General features: G+C 36.7%; 6 protein-coding genes across 7 annotated transcripts; 4 read left to right on the top strand and 2 right to left on the bottom strand.

Moving 5' to 3' along the window:
• Positions 1 to 758: 758 nt before the first annotated feature.
• Positions 759 to 1,633, top strand: BCIN_14g03330 (hypothetical protein). The gene has a single exon (XM_024697159.1). It carries the CDS (start codon positions 926 to 928, stop codon positions 1,556 to 1,558), a length of 633 nt encoding a protein of 210 aa, XP_024552974.1. The 5' UTR covers positions 759 to 925; the 3' UTR covers positions 1,559 to 1,633.
• Positions 1,634 to 2,301: 668 nt separating this feature from the next.
• On the bottom strand, positions 2,302 to 3,468 carry BCIN_14g03320 (hypothetical protein). Its single transcript, XM_024697158.1, has one exon. The coding sequence runs from the start codon at positions 3,242 to 3,244 to the stop codon at positions 2,906 to 2,908; it is 339 nt and encodes a 112-aa protein (XP_024552973.1). The 5' UTR covers positions 3,245 to 3,468; the 3' UTR covers positions 2,302 to 2,905.
• A 1,289-nt stretch (positions 3,469 to 4,757) lies between these two features.
• BCIN_14g03310 (hypothetical protein) lies at positions 4,758 to 5,891 on the bottom strand. Of its 2 annotated transcripts, none has more exons than XM_024697156.1 (3): positions 5,740 to 5,891; positions 5,406 to 5,648; positions 4,758 to 5,356 (listed from the first exon to the last, which is right to left on the bottom strand). In XM_024697156.1, the coding sequence occupies exons 2-3, from the start codon at positions 5,581 to 5,583 to the stop codon at positions 5,091 to 5,093; spliced, it is 444 nt and encodes a 147-aa protein (XP_024552971.1). In that variant the 5' UTR covers positions 5,584 to 5,648; positions 5,740 to 5,891; the 3' UTR covers positions 4,758 to 5,090. The 2 variants fall into 2 exon arrangements, with proteins under 2 accessions (XP_024552971.1, XP_024552972.1); XM_024697157.1 differs by having other exon boundaries at positions 5,406 to 5,624.
• Positions 5,892 to 7,894: 2,003 nt separating this feature from the next.
• BCIN_14g03300 (hypothetical protein) lies at positions 7,895 to 8,589 on the top strand. Its single transcript, XM_024697155.1, has 3 exons — positions 7,895 to 7,948; positions 8,033 to 8,215; positions 8,274 to 8,589. The coding sequence occupies exons 1-3, from the start codon at positions 7,926 to 7,928 to the stop codon at positions 8,320 to 8,322; spliced, it is 255 nt and encodes an 84-aa protein (XP_024552970.1). The 5' UTR covers positions 7,895 to 7,925; the 3' UTR covers positions 8,323 to 8,589.
• A 5,338-nt stretch (positions 8,590 to 13,927) lies between these two features.
• BCIN_14g03290 (hypothetical protein) lies at positions 13,928 to 15,652 on the top strand. Its single transcript, XM_001549409.2, has 2 exons — positions 13,928 to 14,435; positions 14,516 to 15,652. The coding sequence occupies exons 1-2, from the start codon at positions 14,353 to 14,355 to the stop codon at positions 15,273 to 15,275; spliced, it is 843 nt and encodes a 280-aa protein (XP_001549459.1). The 5' UTR covers positions 13,928 to 14,352; the 3' UTR covers positions 15,276 to 15,652.
• Positions 15,653 to 16,438: 786 nt separating this feature from the next.
• On the top strand, positions 16,439 to 17,895 carry BCIN_14g03280 (hypothetical protein). Its single transcript, XM_024697154.1, has 4 exons — positions 16,439 to 16,643; positions 16,693 to 16,750; positions 16,802 to 17,076; positions 17,206 to 17,895. The coding sequence occupies exons 1-4, from the start codon at positions 16,641 to 16,643 to the stop codon at positions 17,605 to 17,607; spliced, it is 738 nt and encodes a 245-aa protein (XP_024552969.1). The 5' UTR covers positions 16,439 to 16,640; the 3' UTR covers positions 17,608 to 17,895.
• The last annotated feature ends 3,504 nt before the right edge of the window (positions 17,896 to 21,399 follow it).

The following is a 21,399-nucleotide window of genomic DNA, read 5'->3' as shown; positions in this document are numbered from 1 at the left end:
TTATGTAATTGTACGAGTATCAATAGGTATATTGTATACTTGAAGGAAAATCTTGTTGTAATCCAGTAAATAATTCGATATACAATTTCAAGGTTCGGGAAAAGATAAATGAGTAAAATGTTGGGTGAGTATATTTACAGCATTAGACGGCTTAGCAAAGCATCTACTCGTTCCTTTTGAAATGTATATGTAATGTAAAAGTATACTATTTATCTCAGCTTTTGTTGGAAAGGATCGAGTTTCTTGTATGTAACTCATGTGTCAAGGTCATGCTCGCGACCAAATGATCTCTCTCCAAATTCGTGTACCGCTCAAAGAGGCCCGCAGCATTGCACAGTCCAAGTATTGTTCGGTCAGTGTGGGAATTCTCAAGAAGATTGAGGGCAGTGAAAGAGTCATTGATGATATGATTTGAGGTGTATCGAATGTTCTCACCCTCTTTTGTAGGAATAGTAAATAGACAATAGTGAAGTCGTTGTTCACTTGCAAGCATATACAAATGTTGATATACTGCTCGGTGGGATGTATGTTCTGGATATCTAAATGCAAATACTCTTATGTTCCACAAATTGTCAAGAAAGATGATGATATACATGTACAGGAATTTACTGGCTTCATAATACGTAATCGAAATTCCTCTAGGCCAGTTCGACGGATTCAGGACGGCCTACCGAGTAGGTCAAACACATGTCTATAGACTTCCAAAATGTTATTGAAATACAATTCCGAAGTCAAAGTTTATTTCACATCCACACAACGTTCTTGAAGTCTTCATCTCCTCTTAAATACTAGCCACAAATTTCAATCTCAAAAGCAGAGTGCACAACTTCTTGAAAGAGAGCGAAAACCGCACAGCATTAAACACAGACCCGATATTCTGCAGATACCCATTCCATTGCAACAATACCCAGTTCCAAACCCAGATATGAAGAAAGCATCCCTTCATTCGACTTCTCATCACAGCAAAATAATCCCAGATCGAACACGTAGAGCTCCTCCTAGAGTCGATATCGAATCATCTTACGGAGATGGTAATATATCAGATTCGTCTACTAGACCAATTCTAAGTAGTAAGAATAAGAGTGCTAAATCAAGTGAAAAATCCAAGGGCAAGGAATATGCGCCCGCGATCGGGTCAGGAAAACGGAATAAAAATACTGGAAGTTTTAGAGAAGAAGAGAAGAAAACCAAAGCCTCCAAAGATTCCTACACCCGCATCAGAACAACAGACCAAAGTGCCCATGAAGAACAACAGTCTCCCACACACACAAGATATCCCCACGATCCTATTATGCTAGTCCGGTACAAGAAATTAGAATATAAATTAGCAAAGGAGATAGGTGCAGCCCAGGAGCAAGCGACTTGGTACGAAGAACAGTATTCGAGAAATCCATGTTCGCACTACAAAAAGACACAGGATGCCTGGCAAAAAAATGTCAAGGACCTTAAAAACCTGGCTGAGGAGATCGAGAATATTAAAAGTCAACATTTGTCACCGCGGAAAGCTAAACAAGCATTAGATGACCTTTTGGACCTTAAGGGACATCTCCCCAAATAGACTGACTAGTTCCTGGAAAGCAGATGCCCCCGGCTGATAAACATCTATATAATTTGATTGGTTCTGAGATTATCATAATGATTTTGGTATATTCATACTATCACAATCTTACGAAGTTCAAATACAGATCTTGTTCTGAGATTACATAAGAATGGATAATTATATATCAAAAACAAACGATTTTACATACTGATTTATTGTTTTGACACATTCCTTATCAAGAGCACTAGCAGAAATATTTGCTTTCCGAGGATAGACGCCCTCTCCGACCAGGAACTAGTCAGTAGCTTGAAGGAGCTGACTATTACAGATGTAACTCTGTTGAAGAACCCTTGATATAATGATAGAGAGAAAAGAGGTTTGGCGGATACGATATGGGATGCACTTGCACCTGCCAAGTGGGCAGTTGTTATTGTAGCTTGGGGCGCAAGTTTCAAAACAGGTGTTAGGTTTGAGGTTTTGTATGTATTTGTGACGGCTTTTTGCTACAGGCGTATTGGATTAGTTGTTTATTTACCCTAATGTCCTTAAGATTTGTTTCTGTAATATTTGTCTAAATGAATATACTTGTGTATCCATCTGTCGCGGGGTACATGATACCTTGATCTTATACCATGGTCAAAATTCATGGGACTTTCTATTTTGTCTTTACACGATATCGCATTCAAATCATTCAACTTGACTCGGAAATTCACAGCCGTTTGAGAGATTGGAAGTCTAAAAGAAGAATCACGTTCATTCCTTAGTCTGTATAGTATTACATCCATTTTCATGTACTCCTAAGTCGTCTGCAATGGACTGGTTCGCCTGATATCTAGATATACAAATAAATACAAGAAAAAGAAAATTGAAGACCGATGTTGTATCGTTTGCCTCTATGTCTTCAAATTGGCAAAAACAAGCTGCACCAAAAACTCCTGATAATGCCGCCAAACGAATCTAAAAACTTTGAATGGGTGTTTATCGTCTAATGTTGATCAATATATGGAATGTTCGAACATTGTTCGCTAGTTGAATGCGCAGAAAGATAGGATGATGGTGGTTGGTGAGAATCGTGCTAAGCAGAAGGGTAATAATCTCCTGAAGACTCGCATTCTTTCCAGAACGTATGCCTTATTAACGCCATTTGTAACTCCATCAGCATCGTCCATAAGATTCTCCCCCGTTTCCAGATTTCGATATTCATTTCCGTTCGCGTTATGTAGTATTTTATCTCCTGTCCTCGTTGCACATTTTCCACCATCCTCTTATCAAACCAGTCCCGGAAGATGCGTCTTCTGCTTTCATAATGTCTAACTCCAATCGTCCCTCTCCTATATCAGAATCCTACTCGACTGTCACATCCCTCTAATGACTTTTCCCAAACATTGCAGTAGGCAAAGCTCTCTTGTTTTTGACCGCCCCCACGGTCCCTTGAATAGTTCCTAATCCCACACTCCCCACCAAAGGAGTAGCTCCGATCGCCCAAGTTCCCAATGCTGTTGTTGCAAAGGTCTGAGTATATATGGGTATGTATGAGACAGCGGTGACGCTACCAACTGTGTAAAGTGATGGAGCCCCAACAGTCGTGGTTGCCATCTGGGTGGCTGCTGACGTAGCAACCACACCACCTAAGCCTGCCTGTGCATATGTGAAGGCTGGAAGAAAGGCGAGGATGGATAAAGCGTACGTCGAGGAGAGATGCATTGTGGTGATGATGGTGGTCTTGAGGCAATGAGGTTCGGTGTATCGAAGACGGATCGTTTCCCGAGATGGCTGTAATGAATCTCAATTCGAATCGTGTCGTTAATGTAACGTATTGTGATGTCGCAATCTTCAGATATCTGCTGGATTGTTTTCACTATGGTTATCGTAATCAATCAATAATTTCGTGTCCGTTGGTTATGAAGTTCGTAATCTCTTTGAATCTCTAAACTTACTATTCTTGGAAGTAACTAATGTGAAAGGGGCAAAAAGTGGATACATAGCCACTTTTGTACAGTTGCCAATTTTAGCCAATGTGGCTTGATGCGCTGTGGCTCATGAGAGTGGCGTTTATCACTGAAATCCTTTCGCGACTCTGGACAAGGTGAAGATCAATTTCGAATCATATCGTTATCTTGATTTCAAAGTTTAGAAAGAACCAACCTGAATCGATGATACATAGTACGTTGAAGTTTTGAGGGTATCAGAATATACAATTCTAGTGTTACTGAATTCTGAGAATAACTGAAGGCCGTTTTCTAGGGTTGAGAAGGATAGCCTGGCCAAGATCAATAGGTGCAATCTGGGTCAAGTGATATGAACCTTCAATCAATTACCAGGAGCAAAATTTCCACAAATGTAGCTGCTATGTGTTTTTCTCCGTTTTAATGGTGTTTTGATCCCAAGACGTTTAGACCCTGAACTCCTCACCAACTTTCAACCAACGTCAAGCCTTCTCTGTCACAGCTCTCAAGCGGAATTTTCACCATATATAAATCCTTTAAGGTAGGGATCTTATCGAACCTCGCGGTTTAGTATATCAGAAAAGCTCGTTATCACCATCTAAAACTCTTCTGCACTGATAGCGTTTGAAAAACGCTGGAAGTAGATATTTTTTTGTGAAAGGTTCGATATTCGTGTGTATGTATCACTTTCGTTTGAGGCTCCCCAATTCCCAAGTGAGACAAAGGACGCCAGGAGAGGAAGGCGTCCAAGTTTCTACCAAGTTATATCTAACTACACTAGTAATTATACAGGCCAGATGCAGCAGGGGCGGCCATTGCTCGTCATTTCAACCTCTCGCGCGAATAATTCCGCTGTCCACCACAGTACAGGTGGATCTGTTTGCGCTTCTCTCGTGATAGCGGGGTGGACATTTGTCGGCTAACTGGAAACTCTTGGAAACTCTCGGTTGTTGGCATGCACTCTCGAGGCACAGGAAGCATGCATCTTCTAATTTGTTAGTGAAAGAGACACACTTGAGACACACCACGCGAAGTGGGCCCAATTTATACACTAGACGTTCAGGCTTCCCTATGATGAAGCTTGTCTAAAAGCCAGAATCAACGACAAACAACTGCTTTCAGCATTCGATCGATTTGCTAAACTTGAGGACCACTTTAGGAATCTCTACTTGTCACTATTGTAGAAACTCTTAGACTACTATATTAGGGAATCTCTCAAATAAAAGCAAATGGAAAAGTCTTCTTCAAACAAGAGCTCATTGGTATAATCGTGGTTTAATCAAGCAGATTCGGAGATTAATACTAGAAGATCTTTTAGAAAGTTAAGTTTTTCAGGCTAATTGTATCTAGAAACGCTGAAAAGGCTGCTCTAAAGAATTCCAACATTTTTCAATCCCATTGATGAGACAAAACGAGAAATTTGTCCAGCTTTGACATACCAACTTAGAATCTCTGGCAACATCTCATCATCACTAACGCCTCAACCACGCTGCCAGCCCCCCATCCCCAATAGAAGGAAGCAAACGCGGCAAAGCTTGGTGGGATATTCTATAATTCCAATTCCGATATATTATGCACCGTCCCAGTGAGAGTTCTGATTAGCTCTACAGGTCATTTTTTCCTCCAGATGTACATGTTTCGAAGGATATTGTCGGTCCACAATACATGGAACTATCAAAGTTGCTTGTTGGCCCAGCAAGGAGGTAGCCGTTCCATGCACCTGAGTCAGTAAGGTCAAGACATTCCGTGGCGCACAGTCCACCATCTTCTGTCTCCAGGTGGTGTTTTATAGCCCTTTGAATAAGATACGCTTCGGATTTCGTGACACAGTTGCGTCCAGATGCATGATACACCCATGAAATGCCATCCACTAATGCTCAGTCAGCTTAGAACTTCGAATTCGATCTTCTGGGGCTTACATGAGCCAGACGACGTGGTGCAGCTGCCTTGATTTGATAAAACCTTGATCGAGGATGTTACGGTTGCGGCCCAGGTACCCAAGCTATTCACAATGGCTGAAGGAAATTCGATTGCAAACGAGTAGATCGATGTTATGCAACTCATTGCGATGAGGCTTAGTGAAATTGCGAAACGCATGTCGGACCGAGGATTCAGGAGAAGGCGGAGGGATATTTGTACTGTGGGGATTGTGGTAAGAAGAGCTGTGATAAATTAACAAGACCATAGAAGAGGTGCTGATATTTATACAAAATGTGCGTCAGATTTTCAAAGCGAGCCGCTTGAGGAACTTACTAATGTTTTGTCTCTTACCCGGCCATCTCGGAATTATGTACTCTCACCATGGTGGTATCCAATTTTCTCGAGCTCCGTAGAAATCTAGCTGGTTTGCTAGATATAGAAAATTCTCATCGGTACCGTCAGACTGGGAACCAATCGCTGAAATCAAGAGGAAAATACTTTTTCATTAGCGCTAGAAAGACCACCGAAGCTTTACCGTGTGGACGCACAAGTGATTTCCTAGTGGAAGTTCCGGGATCTGTGGTCATGTCATATTGCCAAAAATGGAGGATGCATATACATGGTTTTGTTGGAATGCAAATTGAAAGATACGTTTCATATCACTTCCGATATTCTTGATTCCAAGCCACTTTCCTTTCCGAGGATTGAATGCCTAATTCTGTTCCCACTTTAAATAACATTCACAGCTTAAATGCTTCGTTAGAGAATAATCACTCTTTTTATATCTTTCACAACCCAGGAATCAAACAATCATACACGCCATTTAGTGTGATGACGTAGCTCTCGCTACAAAAGTTATGTTGTGGCTAGCTTTGTGTTACTAGAGCAGCTTTGAACTTACTCTCAACTGTCACTTGAATTCTTGACCTATAGCTCAGAGAATGTAGATTTTCCCAAATATACCTTTCAATTGCAAAAAGAAAACAAAATGACTTACCGGAAGGCTATCCTATGACACTCGTCTCCACCGTTGGAGCTCTATCGTGTGATTCCCCACCCCACGGTTAGCGTTTGTACCTGCGGATACCAAGTGGATACATCAACTCTTGCTGACACTTTCCATAAAGAGGATGAAGCAAGATCAAACACCCCGCATGTAGTTTACCGTTCTATGGTATGTGCTATTTCATCCGAGTTATCCGTCAAATAGGTGCAGGGTGAGGCAAATACCAAATACAGCAAAGGCAAAACCTTGACTATATCAGACTCTGAAAATTCGACGAATCAGATTTTTTTTTTTTTAAAAAAAGAATTCTGATATCAATAGTGATTAAAAAATTTTGGTGAATCTTTCTTTAAAATTTCATTAATGTTCCGTTGAATCTAACTCATTAATACCTTCCTAAAGCTATTATACAATAATAGTCAATCAATCGAACGTATTCGATAATTTTACTATCAAAATTTATATTAAACTCGTCAAAAGAAGTAATCAGTCTTTCGATTTACCTGAAGAGGCTAGTGTTGATATATAAAAAGTAATAAACTCAAGAAATCTTTTTGATATAATTAAAATTCTGGTATGTCTCAGTCTGGTATAGGCAATTTTTACTGTGCCACTCTAGGAGCTGGGGAATGAAGTTCTCGGTTGTACTCGGATGCATGTCTTGTAGAAGAATGCTAGTGAGAACTAAGCCACTCACTCACGAATAATAGGCGCCTAAAATACGAGAAGAGAATCGAAAATTGTTTGAAGAATACCGTGTGATTAGTGTGAATAGTAATTAATGCCGTGGTCAGAAGGGCTGAAATCTAATATTCAATCATTGATAGCGCGGGCCTTTATCTGTTCATTGCAGACTTGTAAAACTACATGTCTTCTTTTACCCCGAAGTCTTCGAACAGAAGTGGATTTGAACTCAAGCGAAGCGTTAGCCTTAGTTCACTAGCTATGCGGCTGAACGGGAATGAAGTTCTCGAGCCTGTACATTGTTGGGCCGTGATTGCTCTGTGCTGTGCTGTCACTGTCAGAAAAATGCAACTCTACCACTAAGAATACCAGGCTGGCTATCTTGTAAACTACCACCTCGTGGTGTGTGTATATAGCTTCCAAAGTTCATGCTATCTGGTCACACGAGTAGCTGTGCTCTTAAGCCTTGCCCGCGCCACTTAAAGTTCATAACAGAAAAAGCACATACAGCCTAACTTCGAATGTTCGACCGAAAAGTTCGGGCTTCCACGCTGGTCATAGTTTCGCTTTTGAGGACCCACCTCAAGCAGTTGACCCATAAAAACAATGCTTGTGCACTTCATAGATTATCTGAATGCAACCTCATCGCCTCACTTCTCGCCAGGATATCTATCCTGCATGGATAACAATCTTTGGCATGTGCTAGTTCATTTGAGTTGCAGGCTTCCTAGCAGCACGAGTAGGATTGACATATTAATATCTCGCTCCTCTGCACATGTCTCATACTTTTACTTCCTTGAATACATCATCTCAGACTCATACTATCACCATGTCGTATACTATCAGCATACCGTAAGTTTCCATCCCTAACCAGACCTAACTTGTCGCTGGACCATCTGGGGAGATAGATACAGACCGAGTCTAATCATTCTATAGAGAATCCAAAGTTGCAACCATATCCCACAAGGTCGACCGGTGCATGCCGTACATAAGCGTGCTTGTTCTCCTCTGCTCGCTCTCATTACAGAAAGTGTTCACTATTGACACATCAATTGCAAACACATTGCACAACTCTTACATATCATTGACAGCTTATCTGTGCTACTGTATCTTTCGACGGTAAGTTTTTCGCTTGCTGCTTATGTAGAGAATTGAGTAATGAGACTCGTGTGATTAGTTTGGACGTCCCATTGTACTCTTCGCCAGAGTCACCAGGGAAGAAGTAAATTGATCGAGGATCGATTTATTTAAGGGCAATTTGAGGCTTGAGAGGAATGGGGGACTTAGGTCTGGGAGTTATGCCGCGAGATGGAGGCGTGGGAAGACAATTTGTGATTGGCATGGCGGTGATATATGAATTTGTACTTACAGTGAGAGCATCATGATGCTCGTATGTGCTGTATTTCTACCTATGTAGCTTCGGGCTAACATGGAAAATGGCACACGAAAACTGAACATACTTTTTAACTTCAAATATCAACACAGGAATGTTATCTATATAGTGATCCATTGATTATGCGTGAGGTATCCAACATTTTGACAATTTTGTCAGGAGATTATATGCAATTACTACATTCAGCCCAAGCTCAACCACGGTTCAAGATATCTAGAATCTGTGGAATGCCATTAACGCGATTGTAGGAGTCGGGGTTTTTCAATAAAGCATGAGTTTTCAAAGGGACCAACCGCGCTACCAGGAAGCTCGAATCCCCCAACCTTTCTTTTAACGCCGAATCAATAGAACTCTATAACCTCCCATAAATTTTGATAATACTTCTAACAAACAATCTTTTCTACTACATTTCGATCTCTGATTGGTCTAATTGATAGACAACACACAAGCTAATAAACACAGACTTAAAGCTGTCTAAAGTAAAAAAAATCATTTGGCTGCGAAATAACTATCAACTAAATCAATGATAAAATCAAAAGATTACATATTGATGACAAAATTACCATCATCAATATAATAATACTATTTCGTTATTAATACTACATATATATTTATATTTGTAACTAAATATTCAACATCTAACTCACAAACTATACATTGAGAGGAAAGGTTGTACAAGGGCACTTTGGTTAGTGAGCTGGAAACTCTGTGTTTTGTGCTGCCTGGCTAGGGATTTAGATATAACAAAGCTTGCAAGATACGTCCAACCTTGTTATACAGGAGAGACCTGGCAAGGTAACGCGAAACGGTGCATAAGCCGCAAGGCTCAGAATATAATCTCTTCATTCCTCTCTCATTCTTTCAAATCGTGTTCGCGATGAAGCGACTATATTCCAAACTCGAGAATATGCTATATATACTCTCTTGTATGTACCTCATTCCTTATGTTTTTTTTTAGTAAAAGAATTTAATAGTTTAAGAATTTTTTAATTATAGATATATCCTTTCGACAATCTTATTAGACTACTTCTACCAGCACTCCAACTGTTAATACAGCACCCTCCTGCCATTTCTCCCTCAAGGGTTAAGCCTCGCAATTAAGCAGACAGCTCGATTTGCTGAGTGTCCTTCAACCGCGACGTCATTGGAGGCAATGATTAGCGTGATAACGAATTCTGTGCTCTGACCATTATCGGCTACAGTCGGGCCGGTTATTGAATCCTCCAAATCATCTAGACAGAATTTGGGCCACGGCTGATGAAAGAAGTATGATCTATATAATAGGATCTGGTGTGAATAATGCACTGCAGGCAAGCGTGCTTATCAGTGCTGATCAAGTTGCTAGGTGTAGGGAAATAGGATGCATGCAATCCAGCGAAATGGGCTAATCTCGTTTCCCAGGTACGGGTATGGGCTGGTGGTTATGGTAAAATAGACCGATCTCCAGGGGAAGTGCCATGAAGGGACCTGTGATTCTCAACGAGATGCCTGTATAGGAGCAGATATTGAAGTACTGCCCGATTGAGATGATTTGATACTAATTTCATTGTCAATACCGGCCCCATAGGCCAGACTATGCAACTTACATGATGAACGTTACTGGAACTTTGGAAGTGACCATCGCAGCTTTTGCAAAGATTTCGCTCCACCAAATGATTCATATATTCCTGCAAGCCAAGAATTCAAATCATACCATCTCCGTCATTGCAGCCCTGGCATACGATTCGATATTGTGTCTTGCTGTGGTGCTGTACTAATCTCTCCCATATGGATTCATCGAACCCACAGAACTAGCATTGATTATTTGTGACGGAATCATCATAGTGCTGTTGTATTGCTTGTTTCGAGGAAAACTATCGTTTTTAGCCCCTGTGGTGACAAAGTTAATACTTCGAACGAAAAGAAATTCAATAAAAATCCCTATACAAATTTCTATTGTGTATATTACAACATTGATATATATATTCATCAACAACGATATACTTATTTATCAACAACAAATCAAATCGGCATTTTTTGAGACTCGTTTATTATTGAATTTTATTAGGAAAAAAGAAAATAAGAGTCCTGAAAGGCCTTATTAGAGATTTCAGAATTAAATCTTAGAGATTCTGGAATTGTTGAATATTAGAGTTATAGAAAGAGTAAACGGAAGAGTATGTGTATGTATAGAGACTAGAAAGAAATCAAAAAGATAAAGAGGAGTAATTGTATAAATTAAAAGGTAGGCGGAAAGTATTAGTTGAAAATTTAAAGAAGAATAAAAGATAAATCAATCAATAAATCAATTACTCATATCACTTCTAATTTATTCTTTAATTAAAGCTTTAATATTACATCATATTATATAGAATAAAATAGAAATATTGAACAACTTTAATCTATATATTCATATTTATTGATGGATTTGTAGAAGCAAACGAAATGAAAAAATACTAATGTATTATATAATCATATATCTATATATCAGGTTATTTTCATATTTGTAGATTCATAAAATCTTTTCTAATTGATTATAAATAATGTACTAATATTAGAATAAAATTATTCCAATTGAATAAAATTATAGATTTTATAAAATTCTTTTAATTCAATATACAACTTTAAAAGAAAAGAAAATTCAATTGGAAAAGAAGTAATTAGATCAAAGCAATTGAAAGTTTTCTAATAATCTAATTAGTTTTAGAATAAGATCTATAATAATAATAATAAAATCAATTGATTGAATTGAAAGGATCAATAAAGATGGATTTGAAAATGTATTTGTAAGCAAATATATAATACCTGAGGTATAGTTGCTTTAGAAGTTTTTCAATATTAGAATCTGAATTAGAATCTAAATTAGAATCTATAGAAAAGTTTTAGAAAGAGAATTAGAAAGAGAATTAGAAAGAGAATTAGAAAGAGAATTAGAAAGAGAATTAGAAAGAGAATTAGAAAGAGAATTAGAAAGAGAATTAGAAAGAGAATAAGAAAGAAAATTAGAAAAGAAAAGAGAATTAGAAAAGAAAAGAGAATTAGAAAAGAAAAGAGAATTATAAGATTTTAAGATTTTAAAGTATAGTTACATTTCTAATATCTTTATATAAGCTAGAAGTAAGAGATGAGTAAAATTTATATATTATTATTATTATTATTATTATTACTATTTATAATTAAATCTCGAGCGTAGCGAGGATCGGGGGCTTGGGGGCTGGCCCCTATAAAGATTAAAGAAATAAAAATAAACTTTATATATCTTAAAAAAAAGAAAAAAAGAAAAAAAGCTTCTATGAATTCACAGTCTGAAAAATTCTTTTTCCCCGACAGCCAGTTATTAATTGAATTCAATATAAAGAAACTATCGGAATAGGGATCATATAACCGTACTAGTGTTTATACTAGTGTCTTTCGGTATTATAGCAATATATTTCATAATCCTAGCTTTTAGAATCTTAAATAATATTATAATAATATAAATTATGAAATATATATATAATTTTTTGAATTATTGGAGTTGATTAATAGAATCAAAAATAAAGGGATTAGAATTAAAAAGGGAGAAATAATGGAAATGATTATAAAGATATAAAAGATGAGAGTTTTTGATATATAAAATGAAAAGAAAAAGAAGGTGAAGGGTAATATAATAAAAAGAATAAATGAGATATAGAAGGGGAAAGGAGATGAAAGTGTTAAGATTGTTTTTGATAGAGTGAAGAAGTTGTTGGAGGAGTAGGTGTGGGAAGTTTTATGTCGATAGTATGATAGGGGTAGGGATGGAGGGAAGGGTAGGTGGTTAGGCAAATGCATAGCGAAGCAGATAAACCTCGAATCGATTTTCATTTGTAGCATGGTAGAAGAGAGTTTGATTTGTTGATTGTTATAGACAATGGAGCTCGGGATATTACGAGATAGTATAATTACTTTTATGAGTTGAATGTCTCGCGTGAAAAATTGTAGATTGCCATGGCTTTTTTGCTCGAAACTGATTTTCCTCCTGGCTGTATATTTATTGTACTTGGGAGAGGAGATTCGTACTGTAGTGGTTGGTTTATGTGCAATACGTGTCGCGGTGTATATCGAGGATGATGTGTTGTACGTAGAGTTTCAGAATGATTTCATAGTTTACGAAGAACTGTTTCATATGGCTGCCATGCACGTAAACTGAAACCTTTGGGAGATAGATGATTAGATGGAGCTCTAACGGATAGTATACAGAGATGAGATGTAAGATTACGTAGATAAGATATTTCTAGTATTTTCAAGTCTCTAGAATGCTAATTCGCGAATTACTTGGAAGATTTAGGTTTCTGGGCTGAGTGAGCGCATGAATGAGCATGCCATTTTACACGATTTAAGATTCCGAAATGGGTGGGTTTTTGAAGTTGAACGATTTCTTATACTTGTTGGTTTAGTTTAGTTTGTTGGTTGATTCGGATTGTTAAACCAGCGTCTTGATTCATTCCGTGGTTCTGCTTCATGATATAGGTACTCACTCGGTATTGAGTGGAACCTGGGGTTTGAGAATACCTGAGATGAGATGGAGGTTAGGGTTTAGGTACGGGTTTTGCGAGATAGCTTCAGGAGCAACGATATGTTTTACTATGTATGGTATTCGAAACGGCGGGGTTTTGTTTAAGTTATAAGTCATCAGGAATCTTGAGAATTGAGGCTGATAGAATTGAGGCTGATTTGATACAGGTATGTTATACTTCGAGAACACCTGGAAGAAGCGAGTGGAATTTTTGGTTTGAGTTGAGGAGGAAGTTTGGAGATGGGGCTATTTGATTGATTGGGTGAGTGTAATGGTTATTTCATGAACGCTCGCTTTCGTCTCGCTACATTTCGACGATTCGATTGTTTGTTGAATATGTTTGGTTTGGTATTTGCTAGGGACAATTCTTCGTAACAATCAAGTGAGTTGTGGATAATTTCGCGTCTAGCTGTGGAGACAGGAGTATTCGCTTACGGCATGAGTAGCAATAAAGCTCTGATTAAATATTGTCAATTGAAGAGGGAGATTCGGAGCACATTCCTGCTCCCAATCTCTGCTTTATTTAATACTTCAAAACAATTGCTAATAAATTGTTGCGTTTCGATGCGCTTAAAGTTGGCGGCCGTCGCGGCCATTACCCAACATAAACCGTGGGATTTTCGCGCCGTTGACACTCAAAAGCGGTCTGTCGGCCGGGGGCCCCAAAATTTAAAATCTATGAATAGAGTCGTGATTTCCTAACCGTTCAACAAGCGAGTGATCGTAATCTGTAGCATGGCCCTGAAAGGACACCAGAGGTCAACCCAACGGCCACCCTTAGAGACACATGTTGATTGCTCCACTATATTTCCGTCAAGGAAGTGGATAATCTCCAATATGACCTGTTTCGCCATGCGTTAATTCATCAAAGACTAGCCCTAGGCCAGGCCACAACATGTTCTTTAACATGAATGGTGTTTCTGAACATGACCTGGTTGATAACCTCAACCCTGCTTCAACCACATCGTGAGTTGTTTCCGGTCTCCAAATTTCTGCTTGATGACATGTTTGTAAAAATAAATTGCAATAGAGACCAGGTCATCACGAATTGTTTGACATCAATACTGATTTCGACGAAAAACTTCAGTTGGAATGGATTATTGGGATGACCGGGTATGCATCATGAGTATGATATAAATGTGCGAGAGTATTCTGCATAGTAAATATTATTCCATATACAACACACTCAATACAATCATCAGCACAACCATCATCTTTATTAGCACATTTTAAAGCATTTCAGCGAGGAGCAATATTATCAAGATTGTTCATTGAATCTATTTTACACCGCTTCAAAAACATCACATCTTTCACACAACCTATTCCTCTTCATAGCAGCAAGCCATCATGTCTAAAAAAATCGAGATAGTTCGAACTGGGCGAAATGAAAAGGGGGAAAAAGAATACGCTTTTGTCCGCAGTAAAAAGAAGTAAGTCATAGCCTCCCATGCCATTTGAAAATCTATACAGGTCGCGTTGAACTTCACGAAAACTAATATTCATGTAATAGGTCCCAAAAAGAAATCGATCAATTGCAAGAGAAGAAAAATAGAGACTTTGAGAAGGGTTTAAAGAGCAGGGAACCTAAACCAGACGATGCGAATCGAGTTCTTCAAAAATACGGAGCCCCTAAACAGCTGGATGCACCGAGTGTTGCAGATAGCAGGGTATTGAATCCCACAAAATTAGCTGATAATATTGAGATCTTCAGGGAAATGGGTCAGACTTCTCGGGAGGCTCCTAGAACACACAAGGGAGAAAGTAGTGGTAAAAATGCTGAGCTTCCCGTGAGAAGCAAGGAAAGTAAGGCTCCTTCCGAGTGGAGTGGGACAACTGATGTTTCCGAGAAGACTGTGAGAACTGAGGCTTCCGGGAAGAGTGCGAGAACTGAGGCTTCCGGGAAGAGTGCGAGAACTGAGGCTTCCGGGAAGACTGTGAAAACTGAGGCTTCCGGGAAGAGTGCGAGAACTGAGGCTTCCGGGAAGAGTGCGAAAACTGAGTCTTCCAAGAGAAGTAGCAAACCCAAAGCCCCTGAATCTGTAGCAAGCAGTTCACGGTCGAATTCTACAGAACAGAGTAGTCAGTATGACTATGAATCTAGTTCCGGATCCGACACTGTGACTGCACAGAGATCTAGCCGCAACGGCTCACGTAAGAAGAGTTCTCACACCGGTTCCACAAGCGCCAGGTCCCCCGATAGAGCGAGTCAAAGAAGTAGAAAAACAGCCACTCGAATGATAGAGGAAGCGCCAGAGGATGATGGTAAGTAATTTCGGGATTGATTGAGCCGTATTGCGGACCAGAAGGAGAAAATATCACAAAAAAATAGATGGATTTGGCGTTTAGGAGTTTGTTATGGAGTTTGAGAGTTTGGCGTTTTGCTTAAGAAATTAGAAACATAGATGGTTACCTGGGTTCAATATTTAGTATCTTTAAATGTGAAATGCTCTGCTTGATGTTATCAGATATGGTACCTTAAAATCCGGATCCAATCTTGCCAGCTGGAATACAGAACCAAAGAGCATCTTGCTTTTGAGGGCACCTTGTTCTTGAATTGAACCTGATACTTCACGCATTCATTTCCAATTTACCCATACCAGACTATGAATTTATTTCAGAAATTGATCTGTAATTTGACAACGAGTCATACGATAAGATGAAGCGCACCCCCCCTCCTTTGGTCAAAGAGCTCATTATTTGATTCTCATTCAACTTCTGAGTCATATTACCATACATTTATTACCAAATTACCATATAACTATTTTGCCCAGTATAGAAAGATCATTCCCTTAGGCCATACAGAGGACTATCTGCAGAAAATTCGGCACGATGACTTGCTCGCAGACTGTAAAACATTGGGAGAGCTTCATAAGTGAATACATAAACTTCAATCCTATGAGCCGCTTGTCTTCACCTGTCATGATGGTATGAGAAACATGGACGAGAGTTGAAGAAATTTGACACAAAAGCACTTGCTCCAATGCTGCTATAGACCATTGAATACTAGACAATGGTAATTTATAGACCTTCTTAGAAGCTTGAGATTGACTATTGATGGTATTAGTTCCCAGAGATATGCTGATCAAGATCCTTCATCTCCGCCAAATCTAATTGATGAGATAGAACCTAGAGGTGAACGCCGGCATCTATACTTTTGACATTGGCCGGAACTTGCGTTACCCGGTGTTGTAAATTTTTCACACTTCAACCTTCACTTGCATCAAAATTCAAGGTATCTCAGCTCATTAGGACTAGGTCACCTTGGAAACCTCGCACACAAAAAATTCAAATTAATAAAATTTTCTTCGATCTTAAAACTCCTTACTACACAACAACAACAACAACAACAACAACAACAACAACAACAACAACAACAACAACACACACACACACACACATACACACATACATCAACTCATTAATTCAATAAATTGAATAATCTCTGTTCTCCGATCCCTCTTCAATATTTTGCACCAAATTCCCTTTTTTTCCCCTCAAAAGTTTGGAGAATCAGTCAAAATGTCGTTCCAAATGAGCGAGCAAGATATCAAGGCCAATCAGTCTCATATTGATTAATTCTATGACATACAAAATAGGGTTCTTGACCCAAATAGGCCTTTGGTAACAACAGAGGAATGGTATGATCACGTCAAAATGATCAAGAAAGAGATCTGACAAATCTTTGAGGGTTACAGTCAGGAGACCAAGCAATATTTAAGCGCAGCTATTTTATGGTGGTATTTCTGTGAGAATAATCTTTTCCAATTCATTTCTTAATACTGACATCTTTTCATAGTCGCTAGAAATGGAGTCACGGTCGACGATAAACCTATCTTTATACCTCGACCACGTTACATTAGTCTCGACACGCTACCACATTCGCAGAGAGAGCTTCAAGACATCAACAGATTTCAAGTTCCTAGTAACACTGTTCGAGCTCAACTTGTAGCAGTCCAGAGTGCTGGTCTTACCGTAGGTCAATCTCTTGATCCTGTCCCAGAGCAAAGCCAAAAGGCTATCAAGGAAGAAGCTTCTCAGAAGAAGGCTGAACGCCAACAAGCAGATGATGCGGTACGTAATAAGGAATTTTTCTCAATCACCTAGGAAGAGACTCATCGAGTCGTGTTGACTTCTATCCCGTCGTCTGACTGGGCAAATGAATTGGAAGACGATGATACTGATCTGTCTGATTCTATACAGGAGCGAAAATTCTATGACGAGAAGACTGGCCAATACTACGATCAAAAAGCCTACCAGAAGCTCTTAGACGATCGCTCCGAGAAGAAAATCCGAAACTTCATCGAGGAATCTATTGAGACTCTCAGAAAGGAAGTTCGAGAGGAAATCGAATCCCTGAAAGCCAATACTGCCAAACAGCAGTTGACTACTCAGCTTTTGGAAGACTTTATCCTCAAGTCAATGCCTCCGCAGGAAGTGGAAGAATTGGCTAGCCGATTGCTACAGCGATTAAAGCTGCAGGCTGCTGCTTCTTCTGTTGATCCTACGGTCATTTATTGCGGTATTCTTGCTGCCAATCCTGCGGCTAATTCTTCTGGAGATGATGAGGATGGAACTAGTGAAGCCGATGGTGGTGACGTCTAAACTCTCATCCCACTTCAACCATATGTTTGCTTAACAATCTATGAGCGAGGAGCATTTGAGGTGGAGGAAGTGGTTCTTTTGTGCATGTGGGTGAAAACGGTCAAGTTACTTGGTAACTGAGATGATCGAAAACAAAATGTTACTTGGTAACAAAAATAGATGAAAGCAAAAGTTCTTGGTACTAAAATATTACACAGCTACATTGCCACGAAAAGGGAGATCAGAAGAAAGTTTATTGGTAGCAACCTGAGCTATAAACTCGAATGATGAATCTCATGGATAAGATCAAGCCAAGTTTTATCGTGACGTCTCGAGTTCCTTCCTAATTTGAAAGCTAAGTAATGCACGAGATACGTTGGTCATGAATTCCGCAATCACCTCTCGCAACTAGAATTTCTAAGCACATCCAAAGCGTATAGGTTAGGTTCAAAGATCATCAAACTATCTTAAGATCTGCCTGTTTATCATTGCATATTCGGCTATATTATCTTGCTACTGACCGAATTCACGTGTCCATCTTCCATTGGTTCCACCCATAATGTCCATCAATAACATGTTGACTTTGGAAAGATACCTCCAAAGGCCTGCCCACCAAATTATGACTCTCAGGTTCATTCTACCGCACCCTGGTATGTGGTTAAAAAATGAAGACGGTATTTTCAAACACTCTGCCGCATCCTTAGAAAAAAACAAGACCGAGAAGGATTTGATACCTGTGGAGTTGATACCATGCTGATCCTTTTGAGAATGCTTATCAGTTTTGTGACGACAACAGATTCAAGGCATAATAGAAAAGAATTAGTTAACGTGGTTTATTATTGAATAGGCCATATCATCGAATGAGTCATTTTCACCTTAATTTATATTTTCAAATATAGATTATTCAATAATTATTAAATCAATTAATTTTGTTGGAATAGAAAAAGGATTTTATTACTAGCATACTGCTTAGTATCATATATATATGATTTCCAACAAATTTAAACTATTAAGAATTTAATAATCTAGAATCTATTATATTGTTTTGATAGATTCTTATATTATAATTTGATTTTTTTATATTTATTATAATATCAATTAGAAAATATTTTCTTATTAGAATTTTTTTTTGGTATTTACTATATTGAATTTGAATATCAATATTTTATTAAAATAATATATTAAAAGTTTTTTGTTTAATAAATATCCCTTTTTAATATAATTAAGCTTTTTTTTTATATTAATACTTATTTAATATTTTCTTTACTATTCGAAATACGCAATTCTTTATATTTGAAAATATAGATTTATAAATTAATCTTTTTATATTTTTAATTAGAATTATTATAATTTCGAATATAGATAAAAAGGGATTTGATTAATAATAAATTATTCGAAATTTAATTAATATTAATTAAAAGCAAGTTTTAATTAAATTATAAAAGATTTAAAAGATTTATTAATTTAAATTGAAAAAGAAAGAAATAAATATATAAATTTGAAAATATAATTTCAGAATTAAATAATATTAAACCAGTTTTTCGAAATATTAATTTTATATTCTGAAAAGTAATTGATTCTTTATATACAATTTTAAAAGTTATAAGGAATTCTATCACGAGGTCACCTACATTTAGGGTAAATCACGTGGGATAACGGATAAGCCGATGGTCCGTTCGCATAAGATCAGATTTAGGTGATTTACTATGGTAAAATGGTGGTGGTAAGATCGAATAAGAACGCAGCCGAAGCCGCTCCGTTAGTGTGCGAGAACCTGTATATAAAGAGCCTCCCAGAGAGCTGTAGTTCTGTAGCTTTAGATTCCAAGGATGAAATGAACCCTGTTTATTCAGCTCTTTAAGGCATATCGTCACAAATTCAACCTTCGAAATATAATTGATATATGTATTAAAAGTGATCCACTTTTCCATTAATTCATAAAATCGTAGAGTATTTCAAATGCTTCTGGAATAGTGAATCTACTAGCCGTCGGGGAAAAAGAATTTTTCAGACTGTGAATTCATAGAAGCTTTTTTTCTTTTTTTCTTTTTTTCTTTTTTTCTTTTTTTTAAGATATTCAAAGTTTTATTTTTATTTCTTTAATCTTTATAGGGGCCAGCCCTCAAGCCCCCGATCCTCGCTACGCTCGAGATTTAATTATAAATAATAATAATAATAATAATAATAATAATAATAATAATAATAATAATAATAATAATAATAATAATAATAATAATAATAATAATAATAATAATAATAATAATAATAATAATAATAATAATAATAATAATAATAATAATAATAATAATAATAATAATAATAATAATAATAATAATAATAATATAATAATAATAATAATAATAATAATAATAATAATTTATAAACTTTATAATTCTCTCTCTTATTCTCTTTCTAATTCTCTTCCTAATTCTCTTCCTAATTCTCTTTCTAATTCTCTTTCTTAAACTTTTCTATAGATTCTAATTTAGATTCTAATTTAGATTCTAATTCAGATTCTAATATTGAAAAACGTCTAAGTGTTACAACGGATTAGTAACAGGCTATAGAATCACCAATGTATAAGCTATAATGATATTATAGGCCTTAGTAATTTAACTATAATATACCAGGGGATACTAAGCATTCAAAGAAAGCCTCAGATATGTATATAATATTAGTTATAAGATATTCTAGAAATGTAGAATATAGTTTTTAGGATAATGGGTTTTAAGAAATATTGAATATAACTTTGCAAACTTTTTGTAAAGTTATATTAGTAATGTCCTAGGGGATTAGCCTTAGGATAAAAGATAAGCTAGGATATAGGAAGATATGGGAATCGGTATTATGTGATGGGCCGTCCTATCAATCCTACCAATTATTATCAATGGGATTAGTGGGATCCCATCACTCCCATTGCTTTTAGTGAGTGGGATCGATAGGACAACAGAGTATGAAGGTCTATATAAGGGAATGGGTTTCCTTATATATAGAGCTTTGTATTCAAGACAATAATTATTAGTTTCATTATTATAGTTATAAGAATTGCAATTAATTACAACCTTATTGAATTCCTATTTGAAATTTAATTTAAATTATTTCGAGAAATCTCTAAATACTTCCACATAACTCTAAAAATAGTTTCTATAACACTTTGAATATCATTTCTATTTCAAATATCGATTCAATAATCAATTGTTAATATAGCATTCAGAACTATTGCTACAGATTAATTTATCAAAAATATTAATAATATTGAAATAACTAATACCCTAAAAGAAATCATTATCAATAAAACACTTAAGATTATTTTATTAAACAAATATTAAAATAATTAATAAAAACTCGATACTTTTCTTTTACAATTTAAGATCTATTTCCAATTCAATGAAAACAAATTCACTATCAAAAAATCCAAAAGCATATGGGTTGTATTATACTTTCAAAATAAAACAATCAAATGAATTCAACCATATTTATACGATTATTTCAAATATAATAATAAAAATTGTATATAATCTATTCGAATAATTTTCAATAATTTTGAAGAATTTAAAACAAAGATTTATAAAATCTTTAGAAATTCTAATGAATTAAAGATAACGGAAAATAAAATCTTCAATCTCAAATAGATAAAATCAATATTGAAATATATTATAGAATTTCAAAAATATATTGAAATAACTAAATAAAATGAAATCGCTATTATAAATTATTATTATAAAAAATTCAAATCAGAAATTAAATTAGAATTAGAAAGATCTATTGAGAATATAAATCTAAATAATTTAATTTAGAATTCTATCAAATCAA

The sequence above is a fragment of the Botrytis cinerea genome, chromosome 14 (assembly GCF_000143535.2).
Source record: "Botrytis cinerea B05.10 chromosome 14, complete sequence".
Classification (NCBI taxonomy): domain Eukaryota; kingdom Fungi; phylum Ascomycota; class Leotiomycetes; order Helotiales; family Sclerotiniaceae; genus Botrytis; species Botrytis cinerea.
This window is presented reverse-complemented; position numbering and strand designations above follow the sequence as displayed.

Coding starts and splice junctions, on each gene's coding strand:
- BCIN_14g03310 (XM_024697156.1), bottom strand. CDS start 5,583: ATGCGTTTCGCAATTTCACTAAGCCTCATCGCAATGAGTTGCATAACA. Junction 5,357..5,405: donor CACCACGTCGTCTGGCTCAT/GTAAGCCCCAGA, acceptor ACTGAGCATTAG/TGGATGGCATTTCATGGGTG.
- BCIN_14g03330 (XM_024697159.1), top strand. CDS start 926: ATGAAGAAAGCATCCCTTCATTCGACTTCTCATCACAGCAAAATAATC.
- BCIN_14g03320 (XM_024697158.1), bottom strand. CDS start 3,244: ATGCATCTCTCCTCGACGTACGCTTTATCCATCCTCGCCTTTCTTCCA.
- BCIN_14g03300 (XM_024697155.1), top strand. CDS start 7,926: ATGTCGTATACTATCAGCATACC. Junction 7,949..8,032: donor TCGTATACTATCAGCATACC/GTAAGTTTCCAT, acceptor ATCATTCTATAG/AGAATCCAAAGTTGCAACCA. Junction 8,216..8,273: donor TGCTACTGTATCTTTCGACG/GTAAGTTTTTCG, acceptor TCGTGTGATTAG/TTTGGACGTCCCATTGTACT.
- BCIN_14g03280 (XM_024697154.1), top strand. Junction 16,751..16,801: donor TATTTTATGGTGGTATTTCT/GTGAGAATAATC, acceptor ATCTTTTCATAG/TCGCTAGAAATGGAGTCACG. Junction 17,077..17,205: donor GCCAACAAGCAGATGATGCG/GTACGTAATAAG, acceptor GATTCTATACAG/GAGCGAAAATTCTATGACGA.
- BCIN_14g03290 (XM_001549409.2), top strand. CDS start 14,353: ATGTCTAAAAAAATCGAGATAGTTCGAACTGGGCGAAATGAAAAGGGG. Junction 14,436..14,515: donor TTTGTCCGCAGTAAAAAGAA/GTAAGTCATAGC, acceptor TTCATGTAATAG/GTCCCAAAAAGAAATCGATC.